The sequence below is a fragment of the Hemitrygon akajei genome, chromosome 11 (genome assembly GCF_048418815.1).
Source record: "Hemitrygon akajei chromosome 11, sHemAka1.3, whole genome shotgun sequence".
Taxonomy (NCBI): domain Eukaryota; kingdom Metazoa; phylum Chordata; class Chondrichthyes; order Myliobatiformes; family Dasyatidae; genus Hemitrygon; species Hemitrygon akajei.
Window position 1 is genome coordinate 119908780 of NC_133134.1, and position 20678 is coordinate 119929457.

General features: G+C 39.4%; 1 protein-coding gene across 1 annotated transcript in view; it reads left to right on the forward strand.

Annotated features, from left to right (window-relative positions):
• Positions 1–17071, forward strand: part of LOC140735967 (bactericidal permeability-increasing protein-like) — an 80952-nt gene extending 63881 nt beyond the window's left edge. The window contains exons 14-17 of the mRNA XM_073061598.1: positions 1119–1161; positions 1393–1456; positions 7034–7110; positions 13482–17071. Of these exons, the coding sequence (XP_072917699.1) occupies positions 1119–1161; positions 1393–1456; positions 7034–7110; positions 13482–13523 (226 nt within the window). The 3' untranslated portion in view covers positions 13524–17071. The remainder of the gene's footprint in view (positions 1–1118; positions 1162–1392; positions 1457–7033; positions 7111–13481) is intronic.
• The last annotated feature ends 3607 nt before the right edge of the window (positions 17072–20678 follow it).

The following is a 20678-nucleotide window of genomic DNA, read 5'->3' on the forward strand; positions in this document are numbered from 1 at the left end:
TTCCCTCTGATACAGCAATCTTGCCCATAGTTCCTCAGTCTTGTTCTCCAAGAATATACATTTGCTAACATGATACTGCCTAGAGAAAATTTCATACCCTAATGTTTCAGTCTGGCTTGGAGTCCTCTCCTCCAGCTGTGGTGATGTGTCCTCATCTGCTTAAAGGGGCCATACTACATTCTTAAGAGTTTTAAGATCATAAAATTGTTAGTTTGTTAAACCAGTCTAAAAGTACATTACTTAAAGGGAAAATACAGGCTGTGGGTTGTAGCGATAATAGATCAGAAGAGGGATATCTGGAAGTTTTGTATGCAATCCACAAAATGCCGTTGTGTGTCACCAGTGCCATCTTGGAATTCCAAGATGCTCTGCTCTACTCTCTTCTCCCATCAAATTCCTTATTCAGCTCTTTACCTCTTCCACCTATCACCTCCCTGTTTCTCACTTAATCTCCTCTCACCCCACACAGCTACCTTCACCTGGTTTTGCCTAACACCTGCCAGCTTGTACTCCCCCACCTTCTTATCCTGGATTCTTTCCAATGAAGGGTCTCGGCTGAAAACATTGACTGTTCATTCCTCTCCATGGATGCTGCCTGACCTGCTGATTTCCACCAGCATCTTGTGCCTGTTGCTCTGAAAGCCTCACGCTCCTCTGGGTGCACAGTTTGCTGATGCACAGGGTTACCCTAACTGCTCTGTTAACACATGTTGTTTTGGGCTTTGAAGCTATAGAAAACAACAAAGCCTGCACTGTGCCCATATCCCCTTCCCAATCCCACTGCACAGTCCAGTTAAAGAATGGGCAAGTCTCTTAATCTACATAACTAACTCCCCTATCCCTTCAAGAATTGTAGGGAATCAGAACGTTTGTCTCTAGGCTGCTGCCATTTTAACTGTCAGAGGCTATTAATATATTACTCCCTATGAGAGAAACAACGCAGTCATATCCCAGAATATTGTTGACTTAAACTAAGGCATAACCATTCTTTTCTGCAGACTATTGGGGTAACATTATAATTTTCTAAAGGAGTTCTTTTGCTGTAACAGTTTGTGCTCTTTTTGGCTTATCCATTTAAAACTAAGTTCTTAAAATGGTCTTTCTAATTTTTAACTCAGTGTGGACCTAGTGCTGGAAGAAACTAAAGTGGGAGTCATTCCAGTAAGTGTTCATGGTCATTTAAAAAGTAATGGAGTTAATTGCTGTTAGCTTTGCTCCCTAGTATGTAAATGTTGAATATATTAAAAGGTACCTTCACTGTTGTGAGTAACCCATGTGACTTTATTATTTATTTACTAGATGTTTAGAAGTTGCTCAGTCAAGATGTATAGAAAATATAAAACTTAACAATCAAAAATTGTTAAACATATTTTCATTATAATTTGCTCCCAGACACAGGCGTTTGAAGCAGCTCTGAAGCTGGGCTTACAGAAGGTTGTGATTCCGAGGATAAATGGTATGAGAGATGCTAACCGTCCTCTTAAGAATTTATTTGTACCGTTGTGATGGCCCCAGCATTAGCTGGTTGCAATGGAGTACTTTCACTCATGAAATCCTGATAATTGGCTTCACTGTATATTGTATGACTGGAACTTTGTAGTGTGCACATTTTGATTATGTGACAAGATTCTGTCCCATTAGTCAGTCTGATTAACAAGCTAGGCTTTTGGCCAACCTGAGAACATTCCATAGCAGACTATCATCACTGGTAAGGATTCTGCAGTTTCCTGTGGTGGCAGGGGGACAACTGCTGTCCTGAAACCTGAGATGTTCCGTGCCAGGGAGGTCCAATCCTTGAGAAGGGTATCAGTTCAAACAGCACAGTGTCATCAGAATCACATTTAGGTTTATTATCATTGTCACTTATATTCTGAAACGTGTGGGCTTGTGACAGCAGTACAGTGGAAAGGCATAAAGTTACTATAAGTTATAAAATAAATAAACAGTGTGATGGAAAGATTAACGAGGTAATGTTCATGGGTTCATGGACTGCAGAAGGTTGTAAATTTAGTCAGCTCCATCTTGGGTACTAACCTACAAAGTACCCAGAACATCTTCAGGGAGTAGTGCCTCAGAAAGGCAGTGTCCATTATTAAGGACCTCCAGCACCCAGGGCAAGCCCTTTTCTCACTGTTACCATCAGGTAGGAGATACAGAAGCCTGAAGGCACACACTCAGTGATTCAGGAACAGCTTCTTCCCCTCTGCCATCTGATTCCTAAATGGACATTAAACCCTTGGACACTACCTCACTTTTTTAAATATATAGTATTTCTGTTTTTGTGCTATTTTTAATCTATTCAATATACGTATACTGTAATTTATTTACTTTTATTATTTTTTATTATTATTATTTTATTTTGTTTTTTTTCTATATTATGTATTGCATTGAGCTGCTGCTGCTAAGTTAACAAATTTCATGTCACATGCCAGTGATCATAAGCCTGATTCTTTTTCTGATTCTGAGAATTAGGCTATTTGGCCCATCAAGTCTACTCCGCCATTTCATCATGCCTGATCCAATTTTCCTCTCGGCCCCAGTCTCCTGCCTTCTCCCCGTATCCCTTCATGCCCTGATCAATCAAAAATATATCAACCTCTGCCTTAAGTAAACCTTGATGGTGGAGAGGGGTCTGGCTGTGATGGATCTGCCTGAGTCTACTACCCTCTGCTGCTTCTTGCAATCCTGTGCATTTATTTATGTATATAAATGTACATACAGACTTGGCCTCCACAGCTGCCGGTGGCTGCGAATTCCACAGATTCACCACTCGCTGGCTAAAGAAAATCCTCCTCATCTCCGTTCTAAAAGTACACCCCTCTGTTCTGAGGTGTATCCTCTGATCTTAGACTCTCCCACCATAGGAGACATCCGCTCTATCAAGGCCTTTCACCACTTCATAGGTTTCAATGAGATCACCCCTCATTCTTCTGAATTCCAGTGAATATCAAACATTCTTCATATGACGCCATTCAATCCTGGAATAATTTTTTGTGAAGCTCCTTTGAACCCTCTCCAGTTTCAGCACATCCTTTCTAAGATAAGGGGCTCACAAATGCTCACAATACTTCAACTGATGCCTCGCCAGTGCTATATAAGGTCTCAATATTACATTCTTGCTTTTATTCTGTAGTCCTCTTGAAATGAATGCTAACTTCGCATTTGCTTTCCTCACCACAAACTCAACCTGCAAATTAACCTTCAGTGAATCCTAGACAAGGACTCCCAAGTTCCTTTGAGCCTCAGTTTTCTGTATTTTCTCTCTGCTTAGAAAATTGTCAACCCATTCATTTCTTCCACCATACTGTATCACCATATGCTTCCCGACACTGTATTCATCTGCCAATTTATGCCCATTTTCCTAATCTTCTAAGTCATTCTGTAGCCTCTATACTTCTTCAAAACTACCTGCCCCTCCACTTAGCTTCATATTGTCTGCAAACATTGCAACAAAGCCATCAATTCTGTCATCCAAATTATTGACATATAATGTAAAAAGAATCGGCTCAACACAGTCCCCTGTAGAGCACTGCTAGTCACCGACAGCCAACTAGAAAAGGTTTCCTTTATTCCCACTCTTTGCTTCCTGTCAATCAGTCACTGCTTTATCCATGCCAGAATATTTCCTGTAATTCCATGGGCTTTTAACTTGTTAAGCAGCTTTGTGTTTGGCACCTTGGCAAAGGCCTTCTGAAAATCCAAGTACACAACATCTCTTTTGTCTATCCTGCTTGTTATTTCTTCAAAGAATTCCATCAAATTTATCAGGCAAACCATGCTGATTATGACCTATTTTATCATGTGCAAGTACTCTGAAACCACATCCTTAATAATCAAATCCAACACCCTCCCAAACATTGAAGTCAGACTAAATGGCCTATAATCTCCTTTCTTTCTACCTGTCTCCTTTCTTGAAGAGGAGATTATCCCGATCCATTCCTCCAGAACCATTCTCGAATTTAGTGATTCTTGGAAGATTTTTTTTTTGTAATTTATTTTTTTATTGAAGTTCATCAAACAAACATTTCCGTAAGATGTATTTCAGACATTGTACATATATATCATATAATCATATATATCACAACTCTCCACAAAGTATTTATCTGGGGTATACACTTATAGAAAAGAGTGGAAAGAAAAAACAAGCAAAAGGAAAGAACTATGTACAAGTAGGGAGTGATCTTTTTTTTTTACAACAGATTCATTGATTTGTGAGAATGAAATCAGGCCTATGAGGCATTATGTAGTTAAACCATTTTTCCCAGTATGAATCAAATTGTTCCAGCTTATAATTAACAGATGCTGTTATCTTCTCCATTTTGTAAATATCCATTGTAATTTCCATCTATGTATTTAAAGTTGGGCTCTCCTGTGATAACCATTTCCTAGCAAGAGTCTTTTTACCAGCCACCAACAGTATATTCATTAAATATTTATCTCTTTTCAACCATTCTTGAGGTATATATCCAAAATATATGGTCTTACTCTCCAAGGGTATTTCACATTTAAAGATGTCTTGTAGGGCATTGTGTATTCCCCTCCAATAGTTTTTGATAACAGGGCAATCCCAAAAAATATGATAATGATTTGCATTTTGATTTCCACAATTTCTCCAGCAAACAGGGAGGTTACTATCATAATGGGATTTCTGAGAGGGTGTAATAAAATATCTTATCAAGTTTTTCCATCCAAACTCCCTCCATTTCTGTGAATTGGTACACTTCCATTGATATCTCCATATTGTTGTCCATTCTTCCTCAGATATAATTATCCCTCCTTCCTTCTCCCATTTTGTTTTAATGTATGAAGTCGAATGTGTTTTAAGATTTGACAACCCCTTATACATGCTTGAAATGATTCTACTACCATTATCTGAATTATATGCTTTTCTAAAGAGCTCCATCAAGCACGTATTTGTCTTGGTTACATTTTTAAGCGTCTTATTAACATATTGTCGCATCTGTAAATACCGATAAAAATCTTATTTTTCTAATAAGTGTTTCTCTTTAAGCATTTCAAAACTGAACAGTGTTCCTTCTTTCATTATGTTGTAAAGAACTGTTATTCTTTTAGCTGTCCAGTCCTTAAATCCAGCATCCAATTTATTTGGTGTAAAATCAGAGTCATCATTTCTAATGCCTCCACAATCTCTTCAGCCTCCTCTTTCAGAATCCTGGGGTGTACACCATCTGGTCCAGGTGACTTATCTACCTTCAGACCCTTCAGTTTCCCAAGAACCTTTTCCCTAGTAATTGTAACTTCACAGACTTCATGATCCCTGACAGCAGGAACTGCCGGCACACTGCTAGTGTCTTCCACAGTGAAGACTGATGCAAAATACTTATTCAGTTCATCCTCTATTTCTTTGTCGCCCATTACTTTCCCTCCAGCATCATTTTGCAGTGGTCTGATATCCACTTTCACCTCTCTTTTACACTTTATGTATCTGAAGAAATGACAAGATAGGTGATGGATTACTGTATTCTCATGCATTATGCAATTTCCTGGACTTATATTCTTTTCTTTACAGGGCTCTAGTTCTTAATTACACTTTAAGTCTTAAATCTGTGGCCATGTTATGTTTACTGTCAGACTACAGGCAAAGTCCTGTCAAGAATTGTATGGTTGTTTTCAACACAGAATATGTTGCCCCACTGACTGATAGTTTACCTGTGTTTATAACAATACAGATCCCCATTTTCTCAGGAAAAATTTAGCTTATTTTCCTGAAGTTTCAACTAAATTAAAACTTAAACTCTTCCCTTCCCTTACCTTGCAACTTGAGTCATCAATCATGACTCTGATGGTGAGGAATCTCCTGTCAACTTGAAGCTTTAATCCCTCTCTGCAATGACCTGGTGTGCTCTGTGCTAGTAATGTGATGGTCCATGTGGAGTTGCTTTTGTTGTTGGTGTTGTTGCTGGTACTGGTTTCAGCAGATTAGTAGAGGCTGACAATAGATTCTGACCCAACTCACTCTTGACAATGCAGCAATATTATCAACAACTTCAGAGTGATCCAGGTTTTCCTAACTGGTTCATGCACCATCTACTCCTTTCTGAACAATGCAGTTAATAACATACACTCATGACCTCTTTATTAGATACCTCTTGCACCTAATAAAGTAGCCACTGAGTAGTGTATGTGTGTGGTCTGTAGCCCAACCACTTCAAGGTTCGATGTGTTGTGTGTTCAGATGTGCTCTGCTGCACACTACACTTGTAATTTGTTGTTTAAGTGTCTGTCACCTTCCTGTGAGTTTGAATCACTCTGGCCATTCTCCTCTGATCTCCCTCACTAACAAGGTGTTTTCACCCAGTGAAATGCCACTCACTGGGTTTTTTTTTTGTTTGTTACACTCTTCTCTAGAGACTGTTGTGCATGAACGTCCAAGGAGATCAAATGTTTCTGAGATACTCAAACCATCCTGTCCAGCACCAGCAACCATTCCATGGTCAAAGTCACTTAGATCGTGTTTCTTCCATATTCTGATGTCTGGCCTGAACAACAACTGAACCTTTTGATCATGTCTGCATAATTTCATGAGTTACGGTCTCATAAGTGGCTGACTAGATATTTGCAATAACGAGCAGGTGTACATGTGTACATAATAAAGTGGCCACCAGTAGAGTACGAGTCTCATAGAGTTGGCTTTCTGTGCATCAGTCTCACCACTACTTGGAGCATACAAGTAGTATGCATTTCATACTTGGAGTATTTCATTTGGTAAAGTTATTCTGTATTTCCTGCTGTCAGCTTGTACTTTCAAGTCATTCTTGCAACAATATAACATTGTCGAATATAAATCTACTACAACATTTAAAGAGCGAAATAGGAACCAGAGAGATGCCATGCACCTTAACATTGTTTACTTCAGATATATTTAATTGTATCTATGTTGCTACTAACAAACTTTTCCCCCCCAGAAACTAATGGGTAAATTTTCCGTAAAGCATATGTACCAGGATCTGGCTACATAAAATAGTATTTCATCTTATGACTAATTTGAAATTTTTTCTATATGTTTTTAAAGCAAAACTGAAGAAAGGGTTCCCCATACCAAAAACAGAGGAGGTATCATTGATTAATCCAGTCCTTGCAATTGAGCAGGTAAGGGTTCGCGTTGAGATTATGGTGACCTAAGGAAAAAGATTCGAGTTGTTCTCAACTCTCAGTTACTCAAATTAATGACAAGTTTGTAATCCAGAACGTGCACCCCACATCACACTGAAATCCAGGTTATTTATTTTACACATAGTAGTGTGAGAGAGAATGACATTTTAAATGATAAGCTTGACAGAAACCAGAGTAAAAGGTTGGAGGACAGTGGATTCAAGGAACTGGGAAAGCAAAATGGAGTGTGTTGCGACAATGTTGATTGGAGTCAAAGAGCATGGAAACAGGCACTTCGACACAACTTGAACAATCTCAATGTGTTGCCCAGAGAGCTAGTCCCATCTACCTGTGTTTGGTACGCAGCCTTCTAAACCTCTTCTACTCATGCACTGAACTAGATGGCTTTTAAATGTTGTTAATGGTTCCACCTCAACCACGATTTCTGGCAGCTCATTCCAAATATGCAAACCCTTTGTGTGAAGAAGCTGCTTTTGGCATCCCTTTTAAATTTCTCTCCTCTCATCTTAAACCTATGACCTTCTGTTTTTTTGCACCCCCAGCCTGGGAAAAGGGACTGTGTACTATCAACCTTCTGTGCCCCTCAGGATCTTATACACCTCTTTGATATCACCTCTATGTTCCAGGGAATAATGTCCTAACATAATAGAAGCAAATCAGGTTTATTATCACCATCATACCGTATGTGTTGTACCAGCAGCACAGTGTGACACATAAAAAATACTACATGTTACAGAAATAATAAATAGTATAAAAGGGGCATAATGAGGTAATGTGCATGGATAGTTCAGAAATCTAAGAGCTGAGGGAAAGAAGCTGTTTCTAAAATATTGAGCGTGTGTCTTCAGGCTCCTGTAACTCCTCATTGATGGTAGTAATAAGAAGACGATTAGTCACTAGTGATGTTCTGCAAGGGTCGGTATTGATCTGCTTCTTTTTGAGTTATACAGCAATGATCAGGATGATGGAATTGATAGTTTTCTGGCCAAGTTTGCAGACAATACAAAAATAAGTGGAGGGAAAGATAGTATGAAGAAAACACTGAGTCTGCAGAAGGACTTGGACAGATTAGGAGAATAGGCAAAAAATTCCCAGAAAGAATACAGTGTTGGGAAGTGTATGGTCATGCACTTTGGTGGAAGGAGTAAGGGTGTAGACTATTCTATAAACCAAGAGTGAATTCAGAAATCAGCTGCAATGGGACTTGGGAGTCTTTGTGCAGGGTTCCCTAATGGTTAACTTGCAGGTTGAGTTGGTGGTGAGGAACACAAATACAGTGTTAGCATTCACTTCAAGAGGATGGCAGTATAAAAGCAAGGATGTAATGCTGAGGCTTTATAAGGCATTGGTCAGATCACATTTGAAGTATTGTGAGCAATTTTGAGCTTCACATCCAACACAGGATAGGCTGGAATTGGAGAAGGTCCAGAGGAGGTTTACAAAGAATGATCCCAGAAATGAACAGGTTAGCATATGAGGAGCACTTGATGGCTCTGGGCCTGTACTCACTGAAGTTTAGAAGAATGAAGTGGAGATCTCAATGAAACTTACCAAGTATTGAAAAGCCTAGATGGAGTGGATATGCAGAGGATGTTTCCGATAGTTGGGGAGTCCAGGGGGCACAGCTTCAGAATACAAGGACAGCCCTTCAGAACAGCGATGATGAGCAATTAACTTAGCCAGAGAGTGGTGAATTGTGGAATTCATGTCTGATGGCTGTGGGGGCCAATTCTTTGGGTATATTTAAAGCTGAGGTTGATAGGTTTTTGATTAGTAAGGGCATCAAAGATTGCACAGAGAAGGCAGGAGAAGATTAATAAATCTGCCATGTTTGAATGGTAGAGCAGACTCAATGGGCCACATAACCTAATTCTGCTCCGAAGTGTTATGTTCGTATAGGATATGGCTCAGGTGGTGGTTGTCCTTAATGATGGATTCTACCAGTATAATGGTGGTAACATTTAAAGTAGATTACAGAAGAGCCCTGGAGACAGATATTTTGCTAAAAGAGCACTTTTAATGGATGAGAGCAAATGGGGAAGCTGAGCCTATGAAATATTATGCTCAGTAAGCATATCGGGTGTAGGGAAGAACATGGTGGAAAATCCTGAATAGCAAAGTCCCAAGAAAAATTGGGAAGTCAACAATGACCTGTGAAATTCAAAATTCAAAGTTCAAGTCACAAATTTATTATCAAAATACATATATGCCACCATATACATCCCTGAGATTTGATTTCTTGTGGACATACTCTGTAAATCCAAGAACTACAATGGAACCTCACCGAATAGAGCGGACAAACAATGTGCAAAAGACAACAAATTGTGCAAATACAAAAGAGTAAAAGTAGCAATAATAATAAATCTGCAGTAAATATTGAGAACATGAGATGAAGCATCCTTGAAAATGGGTCCATAGGTTGTGGGAACAGTTCAGTGATGGAGCAAGTCAAGTTGAAGGAAGATATCTCAATGGGTCCAAGGGCCTGATGGTTGAGGGGTAGTAACTGTTCCTGGACCTTGTAATGTGAGTCTTCAGGCTCCTGTACCTTCTTCCTGATGGCAACAGCAAGAACAGAGCATGACCTGGATGGTAACACGAGTGAATCTGCAGATGCTGGAAATAAATAAAAAACACAAATTGCTGGCAGAACTCAGCAAGCCAGACAACATCTATGGGAGGAGGTAGTGACAACGTTTTGGGTTCAGCCCGAAACATCGTCACTACCTCCTCCCATAGATGCTGTCTGACCTGCTGAGTTCTGCCAGCATTTTGTGTTTTTTATGACCTGGATGGTGGTTGTCCCTGATAATGGATGCTGCTTGCCTGCAACAGCACTTTGTGTAGATGTGCTCACTGGGGAGAGGAGTTTACCCATGATGGACTGGGCTGTATCCGCAACTTTTTGTAGAATTTTCCATTCAAGGGTATTGGTGTTTCCATATCCAGCTGTGATGCATCCAGTCAGTATACACTCCACCACAGTTTGTCAAAGTACTAGATGTCATGATGAATCTTTGCAAACTTCTAAAGAAGTAGATATACTGCCATGTTTTCTTTGTAATTGCACTTGCATGCACTTAGGTCCTCTGAATGATAACACCCAGGCATTTAAAGTTGCTGACTCTCTCCACCTTTGATCCCCTGATAAGTACTGGCTGATGGACCTCCTATTTCCTCCTCCTGAAGTCAATAATTAGTTCCTTAGTCTTGCTGACATTGAGAGAAAGGTTGTTGTTTAGGCACCATTCAGCCGGATTCCAATCTCCCTCCTATATGCTGATTCAGCACCACTTTTGACTGTCGCATTGACAATGATCTTACCAGCAAATTTAAATATGGCATTGGAGCAGTCTTAGCTACACAGTCATAAGTGTAAAGTGAGCAGAGCAGGGGACTAAGCATGCAGTCAAAGAAGAGAGATTGAAATTCTCTGTGGCCTCATAAAATAAAAAGGAGAGGCAGGATTAGGACAGGCTATAGAGGAACAAAAAGGATAAGATCTGAGGCAGTGATAGAAAATGGCAAAATATTAACTAATTATTTTGCTTCACTATTTACCAGTGCTACGGTTTAGGCTGATGCAATGTTGTAAGTGAAACTAAAAAATGAGATGACAGCAAGTGAAGTGAAAATTCAGGAATTAAAGAACCTCACTATCTGAATCGATTACATCTGTGCATCCTAAAAGTCTGCCAAAGGTGGTAGTGACTCTATTAAATATACCTAATAATTCATTAGGAACCAGTTTCATGCCATAATATTATTAATATGTAAGAAGAATTAATTTTGTTGCCTGGAAATGGAGCCCATTCATACACTTATTTTGTGGATGCAAAATATGTATAAGAATGATTATCCCTATGTTCAATCATACTAGTGATCAGTTCCAGGATCATTAGGAGATCGGGAAGTTTCAACTGATGCAGCTAACATTTACTCAGATTCATTTTTGCTCTTTATGCTGTTATAAATCCCTTAGCAGATGTTTCTCCCACTGCTTCTTTTAGAGAGATCACTCCCCTTGGTTTTGTCTCTTCTTAAGTTCATTATTGGTGTAAACTTGCATTTCTGGTAACACCCTTGCAAACCTTCTTTCCACTTTTCCCAGTGCCTCTATTTTATAATACAACAATATCCCTTTAGAACAGAGATGAGAAGGAATTTCTTTAGCCAGAGAGGGGTGAATCAGTGGAATTTATTGCCACAGAGGGCCATGAAGGCCAAGTCAGGGCATCAAAGGTTACAGGGAGAAAGCAGGAGAGAGATAATAAATCATCCATGACTGAATGGATGGGCCAAATAGCCTAATTCTCCTATGGTCTTATGGTCTTAAATGTGACTAGAACTGTAGTGTAACAGAGGTTCAATATAGATTCAGAATAACATCTTTCAATTTCATTCTTATATAACAATTTGTTCCTGCATCTACCCTAGACCCTCACCACTCCAACAGTATACAATCTCTTGATTTTTCTTACCAAAATATAGCACCTCACACATGAGGTTTTTCCCTTTGTTTATCATAATTTGTTCAACGCCACTGCAAAGTTAAATACAGATTTTATGGTTCTAAAAGGGAAATAGTTGCAATAAATTGCAAACGCCTGTGTCCTTATGACAACTGCTCGCAACTTTTTGCCAGTGACACAACTATCAATTACCCATTCACTCTGCTTTCTGTCTTTTAGCCAGGTGGCTATTTGTGTGCCATGTTTGCCTTAATTCTACATGTTCTAGTCTTGTTAATGAACCTGTTTGTCAATGAAAAGTGTGAAATCCGTGGGATCTATTGCACCCACACACATATACCTTGGTCGATTCTCTCTGGGACCTCCTCAATACAGGTTGGATTTTCATCATCCTAGCTGTGAGCTTTAGATGCATTATTCACAGAAATACAAGTGTATCTGTCTGCAGATGCTGAAAATCCAAAGTAAATGCTGAAGGTACTCAGCAGTCAGACAGGAATGAATAGTTGACATTTCAGGCCAAGACTTGATTAAGAGTCTCGGTGCTAGGTCCATTGATGTCTGTCATCTATATCAATGATATGGATGATAATGTAGTGATTGGGGGTGGTGGTGTAGTGGACAGTGAGGAAAACTACCAATACTTACAGTGGGATCTGGACCAGCTGGAAAACTTGGATGAAAAATGGAAGATGGAATTTAATGCAGACAAGTGCGAGGTATTGCATTTTGTGAAGATCAACTGGGATAAATCTAACACAGTGAGTGGTAGGGTTACTGAGGAATATAGATACATAATTCATTGAAAGTGACATCACAGATAGAGAGGGTTGTAAAGAAAGCTCTTAGCACATTGGCCTTCATAAATCAATGTACAGTACAGGAGTTGGATGTTATGTTGAAATTGTGTAAGATGTTGGTGAGGTCTACTTTGGAGTACATGTGTCTAGTATTAATCACTTACCTACAGGGAAGGTGTAAGTACAATTGAAAGAATGCGGAGAAAATTTACAAGGATGTTGCCAGTACTTGAGGACCTGAATTATAGAGAGAAGTCAAATAGGTGTGGACTGTATTCTTCAGAACGTAGCAGAGTGAGGGGATATTTGACAGAGGTATGGTGTACAAAATTATGAAGGGTATAGATAAGGTAAGTGCTCTTTCTACTGAGGTTGGGTGAGACTGCAACTAGAGATCATGGGTTCAGGGTGAAAAGTGAAATGTTTAAGGGAAACGAGAAAATCTGCAGATGCTGGAAATCCGAGCAACACACACAAAATGCTGGAGGATCTCAGCAGGCCAGGTCGCATCTACGGAATAAAGTACACTTGACATTTCAGGCCAAATCCCTTCGGCAGGACTTGAGGGGGAACTTCTTCACTCAAAGGGTGGTGAGAGTGTGGAATGAGATGTTCATGCAAGTGTGGATGTGGAGTCAATTTCAAAACTTAAGAGAAATTTGGATGGGTACATAGATGAGAGGGATATGGAGGGCTATGTTCTGGGTGCAGGCCGATGGGACTAGGTGGATTAATGGTTTGGCTCAGATTAGATGGGCTGAAGGGCCTGTTTCTGTGCTGTAATGTTCTATGACTCTATCTGCAACATATTTGTCACTGAATATCCCTCTACACTGAGACTGTAGGAAGAAAGTTGCTTCAGTGGAGGTGAAGAACTTCCAGAAGTTTAGAAGTTGGTTTGTTATGGTCTTAATGCAGCTGCAGCAGAAAATATCCGCAGAGACCAGTTTGCCAACCTACACTCTTGAAAAAATGAGGTGAAATTTGTAAGAAAATTTCTATTCAAACTGTAATAATTTGGATTAAAAATATGAAACCAACTCTGATTTGATAATTCCTCTCTTTTGTTTTACAGGGTTTAATACTCATCACATCCGATATACAGTATGGAAACTGAAAACTAACTTACCTCAATGTATCTGCTAAAACTTCATTAAATTGCTCTGCAGATACCGCAATAACACTCAGTGGCTGCTTTGTAAGGTTCAGGAGTGGAACCTACTATGGTCTGCTGCCGCTGTAGCATAACCACTTCAAGATTCAATGTGTTGTACATTCAGTGATGCTCTTCTGCCCACGACTGTTGTGACACGGGGTTATTTGACTTACTGTTGCCCTCCTGTCAGCTTGAACCAATCTGGCCATTCTCCTCTGACTTCTCTTATTAACAAGGCCTTTTTGCCCACAGAACTGCTGCTGATTGGATGGTTTTTTTTGTTTGTCGCACCATTCTCTGTAAATTCTAGAAACTGTTATACATGTGCTTCCTAAGAAATCAAGTTTCTCAGATACTCAAACCACCTTGACTGCACCGACAATCATTGCACGGTTAAAGTCCCTTAGATCACATTTCTTCCCCATTCTGATGTTAGATCTGAACAACAAATGAACCTCTTGACCATGTAAGCATGCTTTTATACATGGAGTTGCTGCCACATGATTGGCTGATTAGATATTTGCATTAACTCGGTAGAACAGAGGGAGCTGGCAACACAGATCCATAATTCCTTGAAAGTGCAGTCACATGTAGATTAGGTCATAAAGAAAGCTTTGGCACAATGGCCTTCATAAATCAAAGTATTGACTACAGGAGTTGACATGCTATTTGAAGTTGTATAAGATGTTGTTGAGGCCTAATTTGGAGTAGGGGGTGCAATTTTGATCACCTATCTATAGGAAAGATGACAATAAGATTGAAAGAGTGCAGAGAAAATTTACAAGGATGTTGCCGGGACTTGATGACCTGAGTTGAAGGGAAAGGTTGAATAGGTTAGAACTTTATAGCCTAGAGGGATGAGGGGAGATTTGATAGAGGGAGATCTGGGATACAAAATTGTAAGGGGCATAGAGAATGCAAGTAGGCTTTTTCCACTGTAGTTCAAAGATACAAGAACTAGAGGTCATGGGTTAAGGGTGAAAGGTGAAATATTTAAGAGGAACTTAAACATTCACTCAAAGCATTCATTTGAGAGGACTAGAATATAAAAGTAAGGATGTAATGCTGAGACTTTATAAGGCATTAGTCAGACCACATTTAGATTATTGAGTGCAGTTTTGGGCCCCGTCTCTAAGAAAGGATGTACTGGCATTGGAGAGTATCCAGACGAGGTTTACAAGAATGATCCTGGGAATGAAAGGGTTAATATAGGAAACACTTGCTGACTTTGTGCATATATAAGGAATGGTGAATAATGGAGGTTGGGGGGATCTCATTAAAACCTACTGAATACTGAATGGGCTAGATAAAGTGGACCTAGACAGGATGTTTTCAAAAGTAGGAGAGTTTAGGATCAGATAGATGACAAAGCCTCAGAATACAAGGACATTGCTTTAGAACAGAGAGGAGCAGGAATTTATTTAGCTGAAGGGTGGTGAAACTGTGGAATTCATTGACAAAGATGTTGTGGAGGCCAAGCCACAGGGTATATTTAAAGCGGAGGTTGATAGGTTCTAATTAGTAAGGATTTCAAAGGTTACAGAGAGAAGGCAGGAGAATAGGGTTGAGAGGCACAATAAATCAGCTATGACTGAATGGCAGAGCAGAGTCAATGGACCGACTAACCTAATTCTGCTCCCAGCAACAAACACAAAATGCTAAAGGAACTCAGCAGGCCAGGCAGCATCTATGGAAAAGAGTGTAGTCAACGTTTTGGGCCGAAGCCCTTCAGCAGTACTGGACCTGAGGAGATCACAGGGAAAGATTGAATAGGTTGAAAACTGGAGAATGAGAGGAGCATGGCAGTGTAATAGTTAGTGCAATAGCTTTAAAGCACTGGCTGTAAGATTCCTCCCACTGTCTGTAAGGAGTTTGACCCCACGACCGCATGTATTTCCTCAGGAATGCAAAGCCATCTGGTTAGGGTTAGAAAGTGGTGGGCATGCTATGTTGGAGCCAGGAGTGTGGCAACAGTTGGGAACTGCTCTGCACAATCCTCACAGATTTGATTTGATGCAAATGATGCATTTCACCTTATGTTTCAACTTACATGTGACAAATAACACTAGTCTTTCTTCTTTGAGATCTTATTAACAGTACAAAATTATGAGTGATATAGATAGAATGAATACATGCAGGTTTTTGCCTCTCCAGACTAGAACTAACGGTCATAAGTTTAGGATGAAATGAAAGGTGAAATGTTTAAGGAGAACCTGGGGGAAACTTTTTCACTCAGAGGGTGGTGAGAGTGTGGCAAGTGCAGTTAGAAGAAGTGGAAGACTTGGTTCAATTGTAACATTTAAGAAACTTTGGAAAGGTAGACGGATGAAGTAGGTTCGGAGGACTATGGTTCAGATGCAAGTAAATGGGATGAGGCAGAAGATCAGGTCAGCACAGACTAGATGGGATGAAGGGCCAGTTTGAGTGCTCTATTACTCTATGGCTCCATGATATTTGTGATACCTAGTGAAGTACCTTGAAGAGAACTGTCACATGATTCCAGTAATGTGTATCCTTCCACTGAGAGCTGCTAGATTAATTAGCCCCTGTAAATTGCCTCTACTGTGTAGGTGAGTGATGGAATTTGAGTGGAGCTCAAACAGGATGAGTGCAAGTGGGTGCTTGGAGCTCAAGGCAGACTTAGTGAGCTGAGGGGCCCTTTTCTAAGTGCTAAATGACCCTACAATAAAGTAGATAGCAGGAAGTAAGCAGGGAACCTTGTTGCTACAAAGCAGTCGACACTTTCAGGAAAATTGGCATTTCTCAGTTTTCACTCTTCACTCTCTCTGCATACAATCAAAAGTAGAACGTAATGAAATAAGTGTTCTAATAATGCACATCTGTGTAAAGGCAGTCACTTGGGTAAGATGTACCGTAGATTTGGTGCAATTTATGGTTTGCACACGAAGGGCCAGAAGGGCCTATTATGCCGTATCTCAATAAATAAATAAATAAATATGAATTTTCACCGAGGTGCTACAATGCTAATCAATGAGATCATACTAATGACAACCTTTATTTCTTGTAAGCCCTCATATTATAGCATAAATTAAAGAAATGTGAAAGTAATACTCTGCTTGCTCTGTGGTCTGCAAGCTTGTGCCTTTTTCTTCATTCCCCCTCCTACTTTTCTATCCCGTTCTTTGTCCTTTACAAGCCATCAGTAGAACGTTTTAAATGCTTTTAAGACTATCTGGTTATGATACACTATGTCGTAACACTCACACGCTCCCATTTCATAGCCTTTTCTTCACCATTCAATCTTCTGCTCAGCTTCCTTTGAACAAACTTCTGTCCTAAAATTCCATTTATAGGTCATGCTCTAGTTTATAAGCATTTAGAGATCTTAGCAAAACCTACAATATGTTTAAAGCAGAAGTACTATAAACATTTTTATTGTTTATTATAAAATAATAATTTTGGATTTGTAAATATTTCTTTCCATGCAGTAAGTTACATTGAATCAACTTTGTATTAATGAGTAAAATAAATGCGACAATATGAGATCATCTCCCATATTCTCCATTTTATTTATAGATGGTTATAAGTAACTTTGCTTAATTGCCCATCAACAGGTGATGGAGAATTACTCCAAGTGCATGCAACTTTGAAACTCTGAAGTTTTTCTATGAAAGGGATTCCCACATTGGTGTTAGGTAGGACAATCCAGGTGTTTGGACCAGCGAATCTGAAGGAACAGGGACAATTGGGACAACAAACAATTTGGAAGTGAAAAGACAAGACAATGCTGTGGCAAGTCTGTGCACTGTGGGGTCACACCAGCAACAATACATTTTAAAAAGTGGATAAATCATTTCAGTGGCATGAGTGGACAGGTAAGGGTTACTCAAAGTCTGAGGAAAAACTCCCCAGCTCATTTTTGATCACTTAGGGGTTTTTTTTCAAGGTCTCGTCCATAGGACTGGGCCTCTAAGAGTTCAGTAATTCTTCAGCATTGTTCAGGTTTCTGTGTTCCAACTTACTGAAATGGGAACATTTAACACACCGACCCACAGCTGAAAGCAAACTACAATCTGTCCTCCAGTAAAAAATATAACTGGCCCTGTTGCTTATTTACAGAACCAAGAGATCATCTGGGAAGATTTCATCATCAGGAATTCAAGAGTTTGGATACAATGGATAAGTCACTCCATGAGTCCTTCAGAGTACTGGATGAACAATCCATACACCAGAGATCAAACTTTATCATGGTTACTGAGGGACTCGAATTCAGTGAATGAATACACTTTTTATATTTAAGAAATCCATTAATAATTCACCAGAAAAATATTAGATTGTTCAGATTCAGAATTAGATTTATTTATTACATGGTTTGTCAACAAAAACACTCGAGAACTTCTACAAGTGGACCATGGAGAGCATTCTGACTGGCTGCATCGCTGTCTGGTGTGGGGGTGGGGGTGGCTACTGCACAGGATCGAAGTAATTCCAGAAACTTGTAAGATTCGTCAGCTCCATTATGAGTGCTAGCCTTTGTAGTGTCCAAGACATCTTCAAAGCATCTTCCATCATTAAGAACGCCCAACAGCCAGGACATGCTCTATTCTCATTGTTACCATCAGGAAGGAGGTACGGAAGCCTGAAGGCACACACATGGCTATTCAGGCACTTCATCAGCAGTTTATGGCACAATATCCCTTCGTGCAAGTAAATGCACAATGAATAGCATATCAACGTGGAGTGATAGTAAAAAATAACTTAATCCATATAGACATGTTAAACCAAATAAAACATGAAGTTGCACAAGAGCTAGAAAGAAACCAACACAAAGACTACACTATGCCAGAAAATAACGAAGATGCAACCCACTGAAGTACTGACGAAATTACAATTATTTCAACTGATTCACAACCGGATGGTAACCACAACAACATGCATGTAGAGTATTCACAGAATGCTGATGACAAAGCTGGGCTTACCTGCAAAATTATTCCAATATTTAACGCCACATTAACAGAATAATTGGGCATTCACCCAACAAAAGACCCTATATACCAAAACAAAATACATCATCAAAATTTGCAAAACTTGTCAAGCCTCCCAACAGTATTATATTACCACAACATTTAGGAAAACTTGAAAAATTTGAAGAAATAGACACAATAACATACAGTTCAGCATCAATGGCAATGCAGTACGACAGTCCAAAATAGAGGCACTCATTAATAGAAACTCAAAACTGAGTAATGAAATGAGAACTTGGAAATGGCAGAAATTAAGAATCAAAATTAAAAGCAGGAAATTTAAGAGCAGAAATAGCCCACCTAATAGAGCTTGTAATGGGAAAATTTGAGCAAGAAAGTTAAGAGAAAAGCTAAGGAAATATAAGGTCCATACGAGATACGATCAACCTACCTAAAGATTGATAGTTATCAATTCTGCCTAAAGCATTGCAGAATTTATGGATACACTAAAACAAAAACTTGGTACACTCAAAACCAGACTAAATAGATAAATAAAATGCACCAGATGAAGTAAACAGAATTATCAGTTCAGAAACAATGATAAAAGGTTTATGTAGGACATTGAAACTAAACACCAAAATGTCTCCAGCCCTAGCACAGAACTACCAACAAAACGCGATAGCATAGTAATGCACAATCAAGAAGCAAGCTGGATTAGGGAGGAGAATGCACACACACTATTAAAGAAATGCAAATAGCTGAAGTTACAATGGATATACCTAAAGAGGTGAAAAAAAATCCACAACTGAAAAAGTGCTGGCAGTGATACATTCATAATTATTGGTAAAGAATGTACTTGCCTTCATCCATATCTACAATGCATAATCAACAATTTTCCTAAAAATCCTGAAAAAGTGCCTGTATTTTTGGCAGAAGGTAAAACCTATCTCTTACCTAAAGGAGAAATCACAAATGATCCATCAAAACATCATCCTATTACTTGTTTACAAACTATATAAAATTATAACAACATGCATCTCGCAACTAATCACCACTCACTTAGATAATGAAATACAATGTTGGAAAATGCATGGTTATGCACTTTAGTAGTAGAAATAAGTGTGCAAACTATTTTATAAATGGGGAGAAAATCCAAAAATCTGAAATGCAAAGGGCCTTGGGAGTACTTGTGCAGAACACCCTAAATGTTAACTTGCAGGTTGAGTCCGTGGTGAGGAAGGCAAATGCCATGTTAGCATTCATTTCAAGAGGTCTAGAATACAAGAGCAAGGATGTGATGCTGAGGCTTTATAAGGCACTGGTGAGGCCTCACCTTGAATATTGTGAACAGCTTTGGACCTCTCATCTTAGGAAAGATGTGCTGGCATTGGAGAGGGTCCAGCGGAGGTTCACAAGGATGATTCCAGGAATGAAAGTGTTATCAAATTAACGTTTGATGGTTACGGGTCTGTACCCATTGGAATTCAGAAGGATGAGAGGGGATCTTTCAAATGTTGAAAGGCCTAGACAGAGTAGATGTGAAAAGGATGTTTCCCATGGTGGGAGTGCCTCGGATAAGAGGGCACAGCCTCAAGATAGAGGGGCGCCCTTTCAGAACAGAGATGCTGAGAAATTTCTTTATCCAAAAGGTGGTGAATTTGTGGAATTTGTTACCACAGGCAGCTGTGGAGGCCAGGTCATTGGGTGTAATTAAGGCAGAGATTGATAGGTTCTTGATTGGACATGGTATCAAAGATTATGGGGAGAAGGCTGGGAACTGCTGTTGAGGAGAAGATAAAAAGGATCAGCCATGATTGATTGGCGGAACAAACTTGATGGGCCAGATGGCCAAATTCTGCTCCTATATCTTATGGTCTATGGTCTTATCATCACAATATACAGAAGAGCAGAAAATATGTTTTAGGGGTATGAAATGATGTAAAAAGCAACTGGTAATGGATTCCATAATTCTAAATCAACCCTGGCAAAAAAGCAGAAATCATTCATGTTGCTATATTGTCTACCAAAAAGCACTTAACTCTGTCCCTCACTCAAGATTAATAGAATTTCTTTGTATGTATATATACATCTGATAAAGCATTGGTGGACTATAAACTATAATCACCCTATCAATTAACAACCATAAAAGAACAGCCACCGTTATCAAGATAAACAGACATTTTCTGTGAAG